The sequence below is a fragment of the Coffea eugenioides genome, chromosome 3 (assembly GCF_003713205.1).
Source record: "Coffea eugenioides isolate CCC68of chromosome 3, Ceug_1.0, whole genome shotgun sequence".
Lineage (NCBI taxonomy): Eukaryota > Viridiplantae > Streptophyta > Magnoliopsida > Gentianales > Rubiaceae > Coffea > Coffea eugenioides.
The window spans coordinates 2616168-2632436 of record NC_040037.1 but is presented as its reverse complement, the minus strand read 5'-3'; the positions used below and the strand labels follow the sequence as shown (position 1 = coordinate 2632436).

General features: G+C 37.3%; 2 protein-coding genes across 3 annotated transcripts; both read left to right on the top strand.

Annotated features, from left to right (window-relative positions):
- The first annotated feature begins 296 nt into the window (after positions 1 to 296).
- LOC113767042 (F-box/LRR-repeat protein 4) lies at positions 297 to 8905 on the top strand. The gene is made up of 8 exons (XM_027311214.1): positions 297 to 722; positions 2746 to 2991; positions 3151 to 3557; positions 4427 to 4612; positions 5157 to 5349; positions 6193 to 6269; positions 7363 to 7513; positions 8205 to 8905. Exons 1-8 carry the CDS (start codon positions 456 to 458, stop codon positions 8499 to 8501), a joined length of 1824 nt encoding a protein of 607 aa, XP_027167015.1. The 5' UTR covers positions 297 to 455; the 3' UTR covers positions 8502 to 8905.
- Positions 8906 to 9627: 722 nt separating this feature from the next.
- LOC113767148 (AP-5 complex subunit mu) lies at positions 9628 to 15930 on the top strand. Of its 2 annotated transcripts, XM_027311330.1 has the most exons (8): positions 9628 to 9860; positions 9976 to 10119; positions 11097 to 11408; positions 11747 to 12030; positions 12148 to 13043; positions 13857 to 13913; positions 15151 to 15198; positions 15558 to 15930. In XM_027311330.1, the coding sequence occupies exons 1-8, from the start codon at positions 9658 to 9660 to the stop codon at positions 15627 to 15629; spliced, it is 2016 nt and encodes a 671-aa protein (XP_027167131.1). In that variant the 5' UTR covers positions 9628 to 9657; the 3' UTR covers positions 15630 to 15930. The 2 variants fall into 2 exon arrangements, with proteins under 2 accessions (XP_027167131.1, XP_027167132.1); XM_027311331.1 differs by lacking the exon at positions 13857 to 13913.
- Positions 15931 to 16269: the final 339 nt, after the last annotated feature.

Below are 16269 nucleotides of genomic sequence, written 5' to 3'. Positions count from 1 at the left end.
AAGTAGAATTCAAAGGAAAAAAGCATGTTGCATGTTAGAAAAACTCTCATGTTAATGTGTGAGTGAAAAGAGAGCAATGCGAACAATAGAAAGAAGGGTGAGAAATCCTAGCAACAAATATTTAATTAAGGAGAGAGAAAAGAGGAGTAATTCATATATAATGGACCCTTGGAAAATATCGCTTGCGGAATGTTTTCATTAGAAAAATAAAAAATTACAAGAAGTATTACACGCAGAAAGGGGGTGAAAAGGACAAATCACAGCTATCGGCCGACTGCCTCCTACTTGACCGCCCTCTCCACCGCGGGCGCCCAAAGCTGATTACTCCTTAACAGACAGAGACTCTCTTTTTTCTCACTCTTTCTCCTGTTTCCGTAAATAAATTCAAATTTCCTATCAGAAAACTGTCGAATAAAATCCAATTAACAATAATTTAAGTAGTAATAATTTAATAAATGAAGGGCCATGATCGGATAAATTCCAGTCTACCAGATGAGCTAATCCTCGAGATCTTCCGTTACTTAGATACGAAGCCCAGCCGCGACGCAGCCTCTCTCGTCTGCAAGAGATGGCTTGGCCTCGAGCGGCTCAGCCGCGATACAATTCGCATCGGCGCGTCCGGAAGCCCCGACGGTCTCGTCAAGATGCTATCCAGCCGGTTTCCCCATGTTCGAAACGTGTTTATTGATGAACGCCGCTCCATTACTCTACCTTTTCAATTTGTAAGTTTACTTTTTTCTGATCAAATTCTGAGTTTAAAGTTTCGGATTTTGTATGCTACATTTGGGAAATGTTGCATGGGGATTGATTGTTAGTCAATTGAGTTGTGGAAATTTGTTGAGAAAATTTGAATGTGAATGAGTGATTTTGAATAGGATAGTTTTATCATTTGAGTTGAAGTAAGTCTGCTGGATTGAGCTGCATTTTGCAGCAAAACGGGATCTTTTTGCGGGAAATTGGTTATACGTGGAAGATATATTTGTGAATTAATTTATTAGCCGTTGGGATGCCAAAGATCGTTGTGAAATTTAAAATGCAGTTAAGTTGTTTCGGATGGGCAAATTTAAGTCTTTTTGGTATATTTGGCTTGATCTTACGAATGATTAATTGACCGTTTTGTGGGTCTTTGGTCGAAATTGGTCGTGCATGGAAGAATTTAAAATATTGGGAAATATTCAAGCATATAAACTATCAATGTTTGGAGTATTTCCTATGATATTTTTGTCGATTTTAGAGATGCATTTAGCTGAGCTTCATTATAGAGCAAAATGCGATCTTTCATGCAGCAGCCGTCATAGGCAAGATCTCATGTAATTTAGGTAAAATATTTAATCAGTATTTGAAGTTCTTATTTCTAGGTTTGACAAGACTAGGTTCTGAAATGTGAAATTGGAATTGGTGAAATTAGAGGAAACAATAAAAAGATAGAGTGTAAAGAGATGTATATATATATATACACACACACCCCAAGAAGAAGGGATGGAAAAGCTTATTAGATCTTGACTTTATAGCAGAAAGGGTTATTTGTCTGAATTAGGGCTACCTAACCTAATAAAGATTGCAGAAGTTGTACTTATAATATCGAGTTATTGTTGTCTTCGGTTTTAACTTGAGGCATATCATTGGCTTTTGGATGTAAGGAGCCTGCTCCTACAAGATATCCAAACTGAGGACCCTAACAGGGCCCATCTCAGAGTTTTGTACTTTAGCCCACGTCTCCACTGCACAGTGTTTGGTAGGGGACAAACCTTAGCATGTTGATTTCTGTCTAAAAAGGAGACTCATATTGGCCTAGTGTTCTGTTTATTAAAAGTGACTTAAGGAATTAATAATCACTTCTTTCTCCATTTAAGAGTTATCCATGGATTTTGGAGTTCAATGCATTCCTTTTTCGGCAGCTTCTGGGTCTTGCCATTTTTATATAACTGATTTCTTGAGTCATATGGTATTCAAGGAAATTTACCCTGTGAACGTTCTCAAGTTAGATCAGAATAGAATTTTTCATGCTTCTGCAATAGTATTGGCAAAATCAGAAGTTTGTTATTGAAAGTTCTGAATTTTTTTAGTTTGTAAAAATGTTTAGGAAGTTGGGTAGTTTTTAGCAGTTTCCTCCTGGAGTTAAATATTACATCTGATGAATAATTTTGCTTCTTGATAATGGACATAGAACTTTAATATTCCAATGTTGAAAGAAGTGCATATCACAACAGATGGCTCCCCCACTTGCGTCAACGTATTGTGATGTTCCTGTCGCTTATCGCCTGCAAGAATATTGCCTGCCTTTTTTTTCTTATCCTTTGATTGTCTTAAATTGCAGATTTTCTTTCCTCCCCCCTTCCCCCTCTCTCTAGCTTTCTCTGTCTCTCTCTTTTTTTCCTTTCCCTTCCCCACAGTATCATAGTTCCTAGTGGGGAAAAAACATAGACATATTTTTTGTTATTTAGTGATACTTAATACTTTGAAATCTATCGCTCTGTCTTTAGGATTCTGATGGTAATTATATAAGAAGTTTAATGCTTAAGGCTGATCTACACCTCTGACGCTCCAGTAGGTAAAACTGTCTTCAGTAGTTTAGTTTGGTTGCTGGGTCTGATGCTTATGTGAGGCTGTTGCCTCAACCATCTTCAGCCTATTTTGGCCCAGTTTTTGCATTTTTTATGTTGCATTGCAGGAGTACTTATACTGAGCTTCAGTGGCCACATATTGCTATTTCTTCTAAATATAAATTTTTCTGTCCATTGTTAGGGAAAAAGACGACGTGCAGATCATTCTGCACTTTCACCTCTCAAACTTCAATTTGCTGCTGGCAAAACTGGCCCCGAAGACTATGAAACAGAAACATACTATTTATCGGATGCTGGACTAGCTGTTGTTGGAGATGGCTTTAGCAAACTTGAAAAATTGAGTTTGATATGGTGCTCTAATGTGACAAGTTTAGGGTTGAGATCTATTGCAGAGAAGTGTAATGCATTGAAGTCTTTGGATTTACAGGTAAAGATGTGCTTTCTCAATTCTATGCTATGTTTCCCTTTTTCGGTATATTTTTCCCCTCTTGCTAATTTAATGGCTAGTGGATCAGTCTAAAGTAAGATTACAACTACATAATGTTATATGGACTTGGAAGTCCTAAAGAAAGCTTTCTTCTTGAAGGGTTGCTATGTTGGAGATCAAGGTCTAGCAGCCGTTGGAGAGTGGTGTAAGCAACTTGAAGATTTGAACTTGCGGTTTTGTGAAGGTCTAACTGACACTGGTTTGGTGAACTTAGCCCTTGGTTGTCGAAGGAAATTGAAATCTCTTGGTGTTGCAGCTTGTGCAAAAATAACAGATGTTTCATTGGAAGCTGTTGGATCTTATTGCCAATCTCTTGAAACCTTGTCATTGGATTCAGAGTTTATACATAACAAAGGTGTGCTTGCTGTGGCCAAAGGATGTCGGGTTCTGAAAGTTTTGAAGCTACAATGCATTAATGTAACAGATGAGGCTCTCGAAGCTGTGGGCATCTTTTGCAATACCTTGGAGTTCTTGGCATTATACAGCTTTCAGAGATTCACTGACAAGTCTGTCTCTTTTATCTTTTGTTAATTATATATTTTGCTCATGACAATATTTTTTTTGATAGAAACGATAAAAGTGGTCGGGCTAGAAATCTTTTGAGATCTAGTCAAGCTTTCAGTAATCAAGTTCAACTCGATTTATTGGAGCCAAACTCCAAATATGGTTTGGCCTGCTTCTGTTCATGCACGGTCTTGTGAAAGAAGTTCCGTGTTTGAACTTCAAATTTGCCTCAGCCTTGTAGTGAGCAATAAGCTAAGCTCGAGGTCTAGTCTGCAATGTATACCTTGTTATGTGGTAGTAATCAGTCGTATCTTGCTAATTATACTACGAATTATGGGAACAGCATACTGACTTTAAGTCTATAATTTCCTCAAAGAAAACACTGATTTAGGAAAAATAGTAATCAAGCTCTATCTCTAGTCCAAGCATGTAAAGTCTTATGCAGGTGTTTCTTGTGAGCCTAAACCAAGCTGAGCTTATGTTTGTCTAGACTAGATCATAGAATCAATAAGAATTATTCAGTGTCCTATTTCAAGCTGTTCAATTTGACAAATAAATTTAGTTTAGCCTATTGATGCTTAACACCTGAAGCTGTTTGTGAACAGCTGGTTCAGAAACAGCTTTACGTGTTCCTTTTTTTTTTAATTATTAAAAATCCAGGATTTAAGTGGGGGGGGGGGGTGTGTGTGTATTAGTAAAAGAGAACTGGCTTTTTGCTGCAAATTCACAAGTAAAACATTTTATTTTTCACCTATGAAGGGAACTTTAGCTCTTTCAAAAATTCTAATGTCTCTTTGTGAGTTATATGGTCAAGCAAGACAAGCAATCAGTCATAATTTCTTTGTCATCTTATACTTTTTCCATGTTTCAGGAGTCTGTGTGCCATAGGAAAAGGGTGCAAGAGACTAAAGAACCTTACCTTGAGTGATTGCTATTTCCTAAGTGATAAGGGTTTAGAAGCTGTTGCCGTCGGTTGTACAGAGCTGACACATCTTGAGGTCAATGGCTGCCACAATATTGGAACTTTTGGATTGGAGTCGATTGGAAGATCTTGCGCGTATGCTTGATTATCTCTTCATTTCTTTTTATTTGTTTGCATCTGTTTTATTTTTACTCTGAAGGTTTTCGTTTTATCTTGTTGGGTGGTTAGTTTGACTGGTTTGGTTATTCTTTAGAATGCAGTTTTTTTACCTTACTATCTCCACGGGTACTAATGTCTGACATTATTACCTATTCGATGGTACTTGTGGGGAAAGCTCTATGCTACCCATGAAATTAAAATCATTAATAGCATGTTGAGTTAAGATTCCTCCTCGCTTCTTCCCAGAATCACCACGTCCTTCCAGCCCACAAAGGAAAAGAAAATGAAGTATTAATTGTGTCTTGTTTTATCTTTTTTCTTCCTGTCAACTTGGAAAAGCTAATGAAAACATCCATAGTCTTTTTTTGTAGTCTATCCTGCCATAAAGAAAGATAATAATATAAATAGTGTTTCAAACCGTTGTACTTTTAGTGTTCACTTACCATTTTAGACATACTACCATGCTTTCCTTGTGCTTCAGTCACAGTACTAATTCACCATTGTGCATTGGCTACTGCAGGAGCCTTTCGGAGTTGGCCTTGTTGTACTGTCAAAAGATAGGTAATTTCGCACTGTCTGAAATAGGCAGAGGCTGCAAGTTCTTGCAAGCTCTTCACTTGGTAGACTGCTCAAGTATTGGTGATGATGCCATTATTAGTATAGCAAAAGGCTGCAGGAATTTGAAAAAGCTTCACATTCGTCGGTGTTATGAGGTATTGCTTTCTCTGTGTTTCTGCAGGCTACCTCTTTTTGTATTGTGAATCCTTTTCTTTTTCTTTTTTGGTAATGCTATATGATACGAACAAATCCAGGTAGCATGTATTTGTCCAAGTAAAAGCTTTTTGTGTCTGGCTCTACCTACGAATTTGTTCCAACAAAACTGAGGAGCCATGTTTTTGTCTTCCTCATTCTTTATTAAGAATAACTTACATGCACTTGGTGCTATACTTCAGTTTGCAATTGAACGAACAGCTATGCCGTTTTTGTCTTACCTTTCCTCCAGTATATTAGAAAGTGGACTAACCTTTTCATGCTTTAGAAAGATTAAATATTACAGATCTAATTTTCTTGTAGTAGACATGGAGAACGTTCTTAACTAATTTTCCATTCATGTAGCATGGCTAAGATGATGTTCTGCTATTTTGTTTATCCTTGAATAAATGGTCTGCTGATTTTTGCAGTCAGCTTTTAACAAATCCTTTTTTCCTTTGTGCTGCTGCCATACTTGTGTTGTGTACTCATTTCTTTGCTAACATATATTTTATATTTTCAATTGTTTGTGACCATCAAGGATTGTCACCCTTACAGTGCTGTTAAGCCCAAAAAAATTCTGTTATCCACCTTTCTATGCCTTATGGTGGCAGATGCTTATGTATTTTCTGACACTTCTTCTAGACTTGTCTACAAGACAAAACACCATCTTCTGGATGGCATGAATTGTTCTGAGTTGTAGCTTTTACTTATTTCTTCTTCTAGCTGCCATTGATGTTCGTGATATTTGACATTTGCTCCTGTATCACGTACTAGAAACTAAATGTAATTGTTTTGGTGACTAGGTAGGCAGTAAGGGAATAGTAGCTGTTGGGGAGAACTGTAAATTTCTTACAGATTTGAGTCTTCGATTCTGCGATAAGTAAAAGCTCTCTCTCTCTCTCTCTCTCTCTGATCTAGTCATTGCATTAAGTTGCTGTGAGTTCTTTCAATAGCATTCACATGTGTCACTGAAATCTTCTCTACCTTCTCTGCATGTTTGTACCCTATAACTATATCAAAAATGATGATCAAATTAATGCAATTCTTTTGAACTTTCTTTCTCGTTAAGCTAGCCTTTTCTAGAAGGTTTTTTACTACATGCTAACTCGCTCAACAAATAAGCCAAAACAGAATTTTTTTCCTGATAAAAAATGGTAACACTATATATAGTGCCAATATGTTATTGGGTTTATCCAATGAAGCTTGGATATGTCTTGTTTTATTTCTTTTGCAATTAGTGTAAGATCTGGGCACTTGGTAATGTTAGAAAATATTCGGCTTCCTGCATGTGAATTGTCTAATGAATTTTTATTAGCTGTATAAATGGAAAATGTTAAAAAAAAATAAAAAAAGGAAAAAATGATATTGATGACACAAGGAGTTGTATGTGTTCAGGATGTGAATGAACTGGCCATGGTTCTGATTAACAATTCAGGGTTTATTGGGTCCAAATAGGGCAAGAACATTGAACTATTTTGGTTGCATCTTTTTGCCCACTCAACTGCTTCTTATTTCAAATTGCCCACAATTTTCTCTGATATAGTGTTTCTTTATCTTTATCTGGTTGCAACTCCTTTCATCCTAGGGAATTGAAGACTCATTAGTTAATTGGAATGAATCACTAAAGTGAATGCCTATACTAGGTCACAGAAAACATGAAATCTTAGAAGATACGTGTATGACCATTTTTCCTGGATGCTCTCTTTATCTTCAACTGATCCATAGAATGCGTAACATTACATTGTTGCCTCTTATTAGGGTAACTTGCAGTTCTTACAAGTTTTCTGTCAAATTCCATGCCTTTCAGTATTTAAATAAGATTCTCTTTCTGGTATTTTATGTCTGCATTTTGCCCCCCATATTCCCAGATATTAATAAAGCAGTCATTTTATAAATGCCCAAGTGGCTTGCGCCTTGGTTATGAGTTTGTTTTTGGTAGTTTATGTTGACAATAAATGCTCTTTGATTGTCAGGATAGGAGATGAGGCACTTGTCGCAATTGGTAACTGTCACTCTTTACGCTACCTGAATGTTAGCGGCTGCCACCACATTGGAGATGCTGGAATTATAGCCATTGCTAGAGGGTGTCCTGAGCTAAGTTACCTGGATGTAAGCGTCCTCCAGGTATGCTCCTCTTCTTTGTTTTCTCCTCCTTTCTCAACCTCTCCTCTCTTCTCCCCTTTCCCATGCCTGTTGGTCCTGATGACCTCAAGGTAAGTTTTCCCGAGATTTTCAATGCACATGGTATGTGACCATTTGGTTGTGTTAACATTAGTGGCTATTTTTGTTGGACTGACTGATGATTGACATAGATCCTAGACCTTAGCTTATGTTTGAATTGCTATGTAATAATATGGGTTACTCAAGTATGTTTTCAAGAGTGTTATACTGTTATTCATTACTTTGAAAGATGCATTAGGTTCCTCTTAGCTACTTTTCCATCTGGCTTCTTGACATTATATCTTTGTTTTTAACATGATGATATTCCAAAAATTGTTTGCTACATTTACCATCTCCTACAAATGGAGGAGTGAGTATGCAGATGAATGATGGTAAAGATAGGGTGAATTTAAAGTATCATTTTGCTTTATTGTTTACTTCAAACCTGGACAATTTGGTCTGCCCATTTCTCCATTTCCTGTGCATCTTCCAGGATGTTCAACATTTTTAAATTGCTGCAAGCACACCTAAATTAAAACAATCGAGTCTCCTCCCCGTTTCTCTCCGCCTCACTCTCTAGATGTACTGCATAATTAAGGTCAATGGCTTTGTTGAATTTCATATTCCTATAGATGCTCAATTACCATTCTGACAGAATTTGGGGGATATGGCCATGGCTGAGATGAGTGAAGGCTGTCCCATGCTCAAGGACATTGTTCTATCACATTGCCGTCAAATAACAGATGTAGGTCTCAGCTACCTTGTTAGTAGGTGCACCTTGTTGGAGACATGCCATATGGTTTATTGCCCTGGCATTACAACTGTTGGAGTCGCCACTGTAGTTGCAAGCTGCGCAAACATAAAAAAGGTGCTGGTTGAGAGGTGGAAGGTCAGCCAGAGGACTAGACGGAGGGCTGGGTCTACCATCTCGTATCTTTGCGTTGACCTTTAGTGTCCTCTCTTCAGCATGCCAGATGGAGGAATGCGCATGTCACTCCGAGTGAAAGACTGAACTTGACCGAGCTTGGAGCTTGCCATGCTGCAACAAAGATCTTGAAAATGAACTGATCCGAGAAGAAAGGCAAAACAACCTCAGAAGAATTTAGTCACAGCTGAAGTTATGTTCTGTACTGTACAAACTTTGTGTAATAAGTTCTGCTTTGCCTGAGCAGGTGCCAATCCTATGTCAGGATTTGCACATTCTGCATGTATAAGTTGTAGGTTTGTTTTGTTGTGGAATGCTGTATACATTAAGCGGATTGAGGCTTTACTTCTTATTGAACTATATCTAGTTGTTGTATGCAAGGGTTCCAGAATTTTCACATAAATTTTTGTATACATCTCCTTATTATGGTTGCCCCTATACTTTCATGTACTAGATGCATATGGAAGCTCTCTCTATTACTATTAGTGGACAATTTCTGAGTTTTGGACCTTAAGAAGCCTCTCGTGAAGTCTACTTACTGTGAAGCAAGAAAATGGTGCTCAGCCCACAACCAAACTTACATGGCATTTCACGAGACTAGCATAAAGTGCATTTTCTCAAGGTTAAATTAAAAAAAAGTAAACAAGCTAATAAAAGATTCGATTTCTAAAATATCTGCATTTGGATTGGTCTTTTTTTAAAAACAAGATTTTCATATACAATGTTATATAATAAAATAATACACAAACAAAAATAACTACAAAAATACCTAAAATAACTTCAAAAACACCAAAAATACAAAAAAAAAAACCTCAAAAACAGTTTCAAAAATAATCTCATCTATAGTAAAAAAAATTTCATCTACATTGTTACAGTAAAATATTTCAAAAATATACTTAAAAACAGCTAATCCAAACGGATATTTTTTAATTTAGAATTTCAAGTTAATAAAAAAAATTACAAGTTACGACGCTGTAAAAGTTTTTGAGCTTCATGCAATATATTATTCTTTTCATTGCGGTCACCTTGTCAATCTCTAAATCATTTCCAAAGCAATTAGAAATGAGATAACAGGGAAAAAGGGCAAAAATAAAAAAGAGAAAAGAAGTAAAATCCAGAAGGTGCGAAACAAAACGACGGCGTATTCTTCTCCAGAAAGGGCTCAGGTGGATTGAAGGTTTGTATGTCCCATCACCACCCTGCCCCCTCAGGCTTCAGCTCTGTCGCACTCCAAAGGTCAGCAGAAGCAAAAATAATTCCAAAAAAGGAAAAAAGAAAAAAGGATCGGCAAACCTTTTTGAGAGAAGAAGAGAAGGTAATGGCGGGCGGTTGTAGCATTAGAGCTATCTGGATCCTCAGCAGCCAAGATGCCGTCGTTTACTCCAGGTTATCATGCCACTCCGGAGCTCATAAAAATACAGCCTTTTTCATTTTCAGTTCGAATTTTCCTTTCTTTTTTCATTAAATTCAAGTATATAAATTTATGAACCTGACAAAGCAGGAGGTTTCCGGTGGTGGAGAGGCGGTGGCGGCTGGCTTGCGACAAAGAAAGCCAGTCTGCGGGTGCCACCGATAGTCTTAAGGTGGTCCCCTACCTTCCTACCGATTCTGAATTAGCAGCGGCTTTTATTGATCGCAAAAAGAGGTCTTTATTTTCTTTCAATTTTGTCATCTTAATTTTTGAAATTCATTTTTTTTATGCTGTCATTTGGAATGTATGTTTAATTGGTTAGTTTGGGAAGTTAAATAAGCTGATTTTTGTAGCTAGTTTAAGAATCTTCATTTTGTTGTAGGATGATCATTTTTATTCGTGGAACGTGAACTTTCTATTTCTGTACTTTCTGTAGTGTGATAAAGATTATATAATTTTTGTATAATGAAATGATATAGTAATGAACAGGAATTTGCTTGCTAAGAGAACAACATTTCTTTTCTTTTTTTGACAACGTTACTTTACTATCCTGAGGGTGAAAAGAATACTGCAGTAGCAGTGGGGAAAGTTGGGTTCACGCTGGTATACTGCCTCAGAAATGGTTGCTTTACAACTTCAGCTTATTCTATAGCATATTTATAGGGAGAATAATAGCTTAAAATCATGGTGTAAAAGAAATGTGCTTCATTGATAGATTTTTAGCTTAGAGTTACTCACATGGAGCCTAAAAGACGGTAAAGGAGGTTCCTGTTACCAATTGGTTGGGAAATGCAGCACCACTTCCTATGTTGAAAAGGTGGCAAGATTGTGCAGCGTGCTCACTGGCATCTGCTAACAACACCTTCTCGTTTTGGCATGTTTATTTACATGTTGCTGTATTATAGGTTTTAACTTATTTTGCTTTGGGGGAGAGGCTGTTTCTCCTTTTATTCATGCATCTTTGCGTGCTTCTTAGAAGTTGTATCCAGATTTTTAAGTATATTCGTTGTTTATCCTGTTACAAATTCTACGACGAAATTGCTTATATAGGTAGATGTTCAATTATTCTCATTCTTTGTAATTTATGTTAAATTTGTTAAAAGCCAAAAAATTTCCAACCTCCATTTCATGTCATACTCCCCATGCTTGTACTTCAAGTGTTGCCATGTGTATGAAATTGGTACATCACTAACTTTCTCTATATCCCGTAGGGAAGGATCTGTTCGTGGATTTGGCATAAGGACAAGTCACTCTGTTAAAGGATCAGATTCATGGGTGGATGATCCTATCACACGTCACATAATAAGCCTAAGTATTGATAAAGAAGAGCAAGGAGAGAGTCATTTTATATGGCCCGTTATTCTACATGTAAAGGGCCCATTTTACCTTCTTGCACTGCCTTTGGTTGAGCCCCATCATCTAAAGACATATGCAAGGATGTGTAACCGGTCAGATTGTGGGAATACTATTGGCGAAGATGAGAATTTATCTTCTCTCTTGCTTGATCTTCCATCCATCACAGGGTATGGTAAGTTATTCACAATGTTGCACAAGTCATATTTCTGTTAAAAAGGAGAAACCGATCATATTTCCCACTGTTTCTCCTGAAAAAATTTTGGCGTATCATAAACCATGAATTGCCTTTTCTTTGTTGATATTTATCCTTTTCCCTGATCTCTTTAAGAAAATAGCTGGGCAGTTGTGAGGAGTATGCCAAATCAATTTTCTTTCTCTATCTCTGAATTATGTTGTGTTCTTATTGTTCTCCTGAAGGTTGAATCTACTAATGAAGGAATAAAGAAACAACTATCTGCTAGGTTTCTTGTGTATTTAATATTCTCTTTCTTTTTTCTGATGACAGGGCATTTATGGTGGTACACACAATTGGTGACATTGTAACAGGAGATATTACAGAACCTGAAGTAGTTGCAAGTGCATCTCCCTCTGTAGGAGGGTTGTTGGATTCCCTGACTGGAAGCATAGGAATATCAGGTAGAGCAAAACCTGTTGCAACTCCAATTGCAGCATCCGCCACCTCAAGCACCTCTGTTAGTGGAACTCTAGCATCTGACGCTCCAAAAATTGGCTCAAGGTCCCTGGACAAAGATGCACTCCAGTCCTTTATCAGCAGTGCAATGCCCTTTGGTTGGTAATCTTTATTATGGTATTTCTCAACTCATAGTTTTAGTCAAGTTTGGGGTGTGGAATATGGGTTTTATTGTGGTTTAACTCTACAAATGACCTTGAGTTTCTTTTTTGCAGGTACACCAATGGACCTCAGTTATTCTAACATTTCTGCTATGAAGATGAATGGATTTTCTTCTGTCGATGTGCCTTCTGCAGATAGCAAGCAACCGGCATGGAAGCCTTATCTCTATAGGGGAAAGCAGAGGATACTCTTTACAATTCATGAGACTGTTCATGTTGCAATGTATGACCGAGACGAGATTCCTGACTCCATAACAGCATCTGGTCAAGTCAATTGTCGAGCAGAGTTAGAAGGATTACCTGATGTTTCCTTTCCCTTGACAGGTTTGGGTTCTGCTCATGTTGAGCTATTATCTTTCCATCCCTGTGCTCAAGTTCCAGAGCATGGTGGAGATAAGCATGCTGTAACATTTTCACCACCATTAGGAAACTTTCTGTTAATGCGTTATCAGGTATCTGATGGCATTAGACCTCCGGTAAAGGGGTTTTACCAGCTCTCAATGGTCTCTGAAAATGAAGGTGCCTTCTTGTTTAAGTTGCGCCTTATGGAGGGTTATAAAACGCCTTTATCATTGGAATTCTGTACAGTGACTATGCTTTTTCCTAGGAGAATGGTGGTTTCCTGTGACGGGACACCTTCTATAGGAACAGTCTTCAGTACGGAGCGCTCAGTTGAATGGAGAATTATAACCAGTGGACGAGGTGTTTCTGGAAAGAGCATTGAAGCAACATTTTCTGGAACTTTGAAGTTTGTTCCATGGCAGACTAAAAAACCACCATCCTCTGGGTCAGTGTTTGGGAGTATAGATGATGAAGATAGTGATTTTGAAACAGACTCGCCTAATAACATCGTAAATGTGGAGGATTTTCTTGCGGAGAAAATGAGCAAGGACCTTCAGGCAGTTGATCTGGAAGAACCATTCTGTTGGCAGGCATACAGTTATGCCAAAGTATGTTCTCTCTTGTTATTGCTATCTCTATCTGCAATCTCATTGCCGTAGACCTACCTTTGGTTGTGATTTTATATGTGATGAGTGGACTGCTTAAACATCTTAATTCTGAACAACTGTATCCTGTATGTTGTCTTCTCCCCAGTTCTGCATTTCCCTCTGCATTTTCTAAATCCCATAATGAAGATTTACCTTAAATCTTGATGGTTTCATTCCTAAACCAAAGTTTGACTCCTCTCTGGTCTGCCAATTAGACTTGTGGTTCCCTTAATGAATAAGAATTTTTGATTTTACAACTAGTGGACCTTGTTGGTGGTTACTACTTCTGATATTTTTGGATTCTTTTTCCGACAAATAGCTGTACATAGGTTCTACCCCATAATATAATCCTTAAGATTCTTATATTGAACAAATATACGTAATAGCAAAATTTGGTGTGGTACACTACATTGTGTCAAATTGGATTCAGCTTGTGAAGTATCAATCAGTGACCTTTTTTCAACTATGAATGCTTCTTCTACTATTTTCTACAGAAAGTAACCATAGCGCTAATAATTGGGTGCCCTTCCCAAATAAGTCCAATTTGGCATAAAAGTTAGTAAATAACAGATATTCATTCTTTATGTGGAACAATGATTTTCTCCGTAAAAATTGACTGCTATTTGGCTTAATTTACTGAAAGTTATGCATGTTAGTGGGCAAACCAAAATTTGCTGTTTGTGTTAGTTGGAAAGCTGCTCAAACAATTTGTCCTAAAAGCAAGTGTATACACACATTTCAAAAAGATTTGAGCACTTTTTCATGTGGCTGTAGGTGTCTTTCAAGATGGTCGGATCGACGTTATCTGGCATGTCCATTGATCCAAAATCTGTAAGTCCATATCCATTCTTAGCATGTCCACTCATCCTAAATCTGTAAGTCCATAGCCCTTCTTTTTTGTTCTTGTCTTGCCATGGAGAATCACTAAACCAGGTCTTTACACAACTTGCTCATGCTTGTATTTTGAATCCTTATGCCTCTGCCAACCCCCTCTCTCTCCAGTTCTCAGGCTGTTTACTTTAACTATTGACAATCATCTCAAACTCACCTGAATTGCAGTTACAATGTCTGTGCTGCAGTTGATTGCTCAACTGCTCTTCCACATTGTAAAGGAGAAAGATCGCCTGTAATGTTGTGCAATTGGAGTCACTCTTGACTGACTATGATCCACAAACAGTGTTTTGCTATAAATGCATAAGTGTATTAAAGCAGCATCTTTTTCTAATAAAAACTTTTAATATCTATACCCCCAAGAATGACAAACTCAGTCTCACCTTTTTATGTCCATCATGTTAGCTTTACATGAGAAACAACTGGAGGATATAAATGAAATTTTTTTATGCTTTCTTCTTCAAAATGTGGATTTTACAGTACAAACCAGCTATGAAACATTTTATTGTTTAACAGGGCAAAATAAGTTTCTCGTAAAAGTGTAAATCCAGCCACATGCAATCTCCCTTTAGACAAATTTTGGAATTCATCATACGGCAACTTTATTTGCTTACACAATTTAAAATTGTAAGGCTGTATGCCTATACTTGTTGATTGGTTCAATGTTTTTAAGATAGTTTCCTGCTGGCTTATAATGTTGCTTGCATTGTTTATTATTTATTTTATATGTTTTTTCCTAGAAGGGAAGGAGGGAAGAAAGAAGCGGGAAGGGATTAGTGAAATAAAATGATCGAAAGCTTAGTTTATGATGAGTAGGAAACCTTCGACCACCTGGCTATTGCTGTTTCTGATCCTTAGTTCTTAACCGGAGAGAGCATGAGGGACTTTCTAGTGCTCCATAGTGAAGGCTTGGGCAATAGTGTACCAAGTCCTTATAGAGAATCTTAGCCAAATTATTGACATATCTATTTCTCCCAGTCTTGGTCCTTGAAAATTCAGAGATTGTATCCCATGAATGAAACTTATCTAAGTCTGTGTTGCTTCTGTTAATCTTCCCTCAGCGGAATGTTTGGATTTCAAATTGTGTGTTTTTCATTACAAGTGGCCGTGCAGTTGTGAATTCTCATTAGCTCTGAGCTTTAATATGATACTAACTTGTTGCTTATGCCACATACAGGTTAGTATTTTCCCTGCTGTTAAAGCACCTGTAGAGTTATCGGCACAGGTATCTTTACCTTCCAAGTATTTGTCTGAAAATTCTTATAACCTTACATTAGGCAACAAATATTTGCTTGTTCACTTGAACTAACTCTAAACTGCTACTGGGAAACTGTGCTAATATTTCCTAAAACTTTTTTCGCTCAGAAATTTGTTGCTGGCAGTGTCATATGTCTTGTATTGGATGTTTTTCTGTACCTGCCTGCCTGTATTTGAGCCATAGATCATAGGAAAACCTATATGTATTTTACATTCAGAAACATAGGGATGTATGGTTGCAGTTTTTTGGTAGTTCTTGTACAGAAAGTAAAGCTTTTCTGGCAATTATTGTATGATGCTTCTGGCAATTATCATATGATGCAACAGGTTACATCAGGAGAGTATATTCTGTGGAATACATTAGGAAAATGTCCTGTTGCAGCCACACCTAAAGCCTAGAGGGTGAGAGGAAAATTATTGTCCAAATCCATCTGATGGCCCTGGAAGCTTGCTGCAGTTCAATTATTTTAGGATGTGAGATCTCGAGCTTCTTTGAGCCAAGGGACCTTCGCATGCTTCTGTGCGTCAATATAACCATAATTTACCTCTTGGAGATAAATTTATGGACGCGTATTGAAATCTCTTTGTGCTTGTGTCTGTGTGTTCGCCTCGTGTACATGTAAGCACCTCGCTCTTCTAACATGATTTTGTATTATTTGCTCTTATTTGTATTAATCAGCAAGGATTATCTTTTCTTCTACTTCCATGCTCACCTAGATACGCAATCTACTATTAGTTTGACCTAGTTATGTTATATATTTTGGTTAAATATCTATGGCTTGTCTGATTACCACTTAAATCTACTTTTAGTGTAGTCAAGGTCTTGAATGGTGTGAGTAAAATGAAACCGCTACTTTTCTTTCTTTCTTTGTTGTTGAGCTGGATAAATGTTGCGGAATACTTGATCAGTTCAGTAAAATCGATGCTGGATTAAGTTCTTCTTTTGAAATTTTAGCCCGGAAAAGTAAAGCACAGAAATTGAAAATAATCTAGCAAGAAGAAATACTAGTATCCAACAAAATAGGTAGTTAAAGAGTAA

Excerpts from the sequence above, each read along its gene's own strand:
- LOC113767042 (XM_027311214.1), top strand. The coding sequence starts at position 456 with ATGAAGGGCCATGATCGGATAAATTCCAGTCTACCAGATGAGCTAATC. Across the intron at positions 4,613-5,156 it reads TCGATTGGAAGATCTTGCGC|GAGCCTTTCGGAGTTGGCCT; the intron begins GTATGCTTGATT and ends TGGCTACTGCAG. Across the intron at positions 7,514-8,204 it reads TGGATGTAAGCGTCCTCCAG|AATTTGGGGGATATGGCCAT; the intron begins GTATGCTCCTCT and ends CCATTCTGACAG.
- LOC113767148 (XM_027311330.1), top strand. The coding sequence starts at position 9,658 with ATGTCCCATCACCACCCTGCCCCCTCAGGCTTCAGCTCTGTCGCACTC. Across the intron at positions 10,120-11,096 it reads TTTATTGATCGCAAAAAGAG|GGAAGGATCTGTTCGTGGAT; the intron begins GTCTTTATTTTC and ends TATATCCCGTAG. Across the intron at positions 12,031-12,147 it reads CAGCAGTGCAATGCCCTTTG|GTACACCAATGGACCTCAGT; the intron begins GTTGGTAATCTT and ends TCTTTTTTGCAG.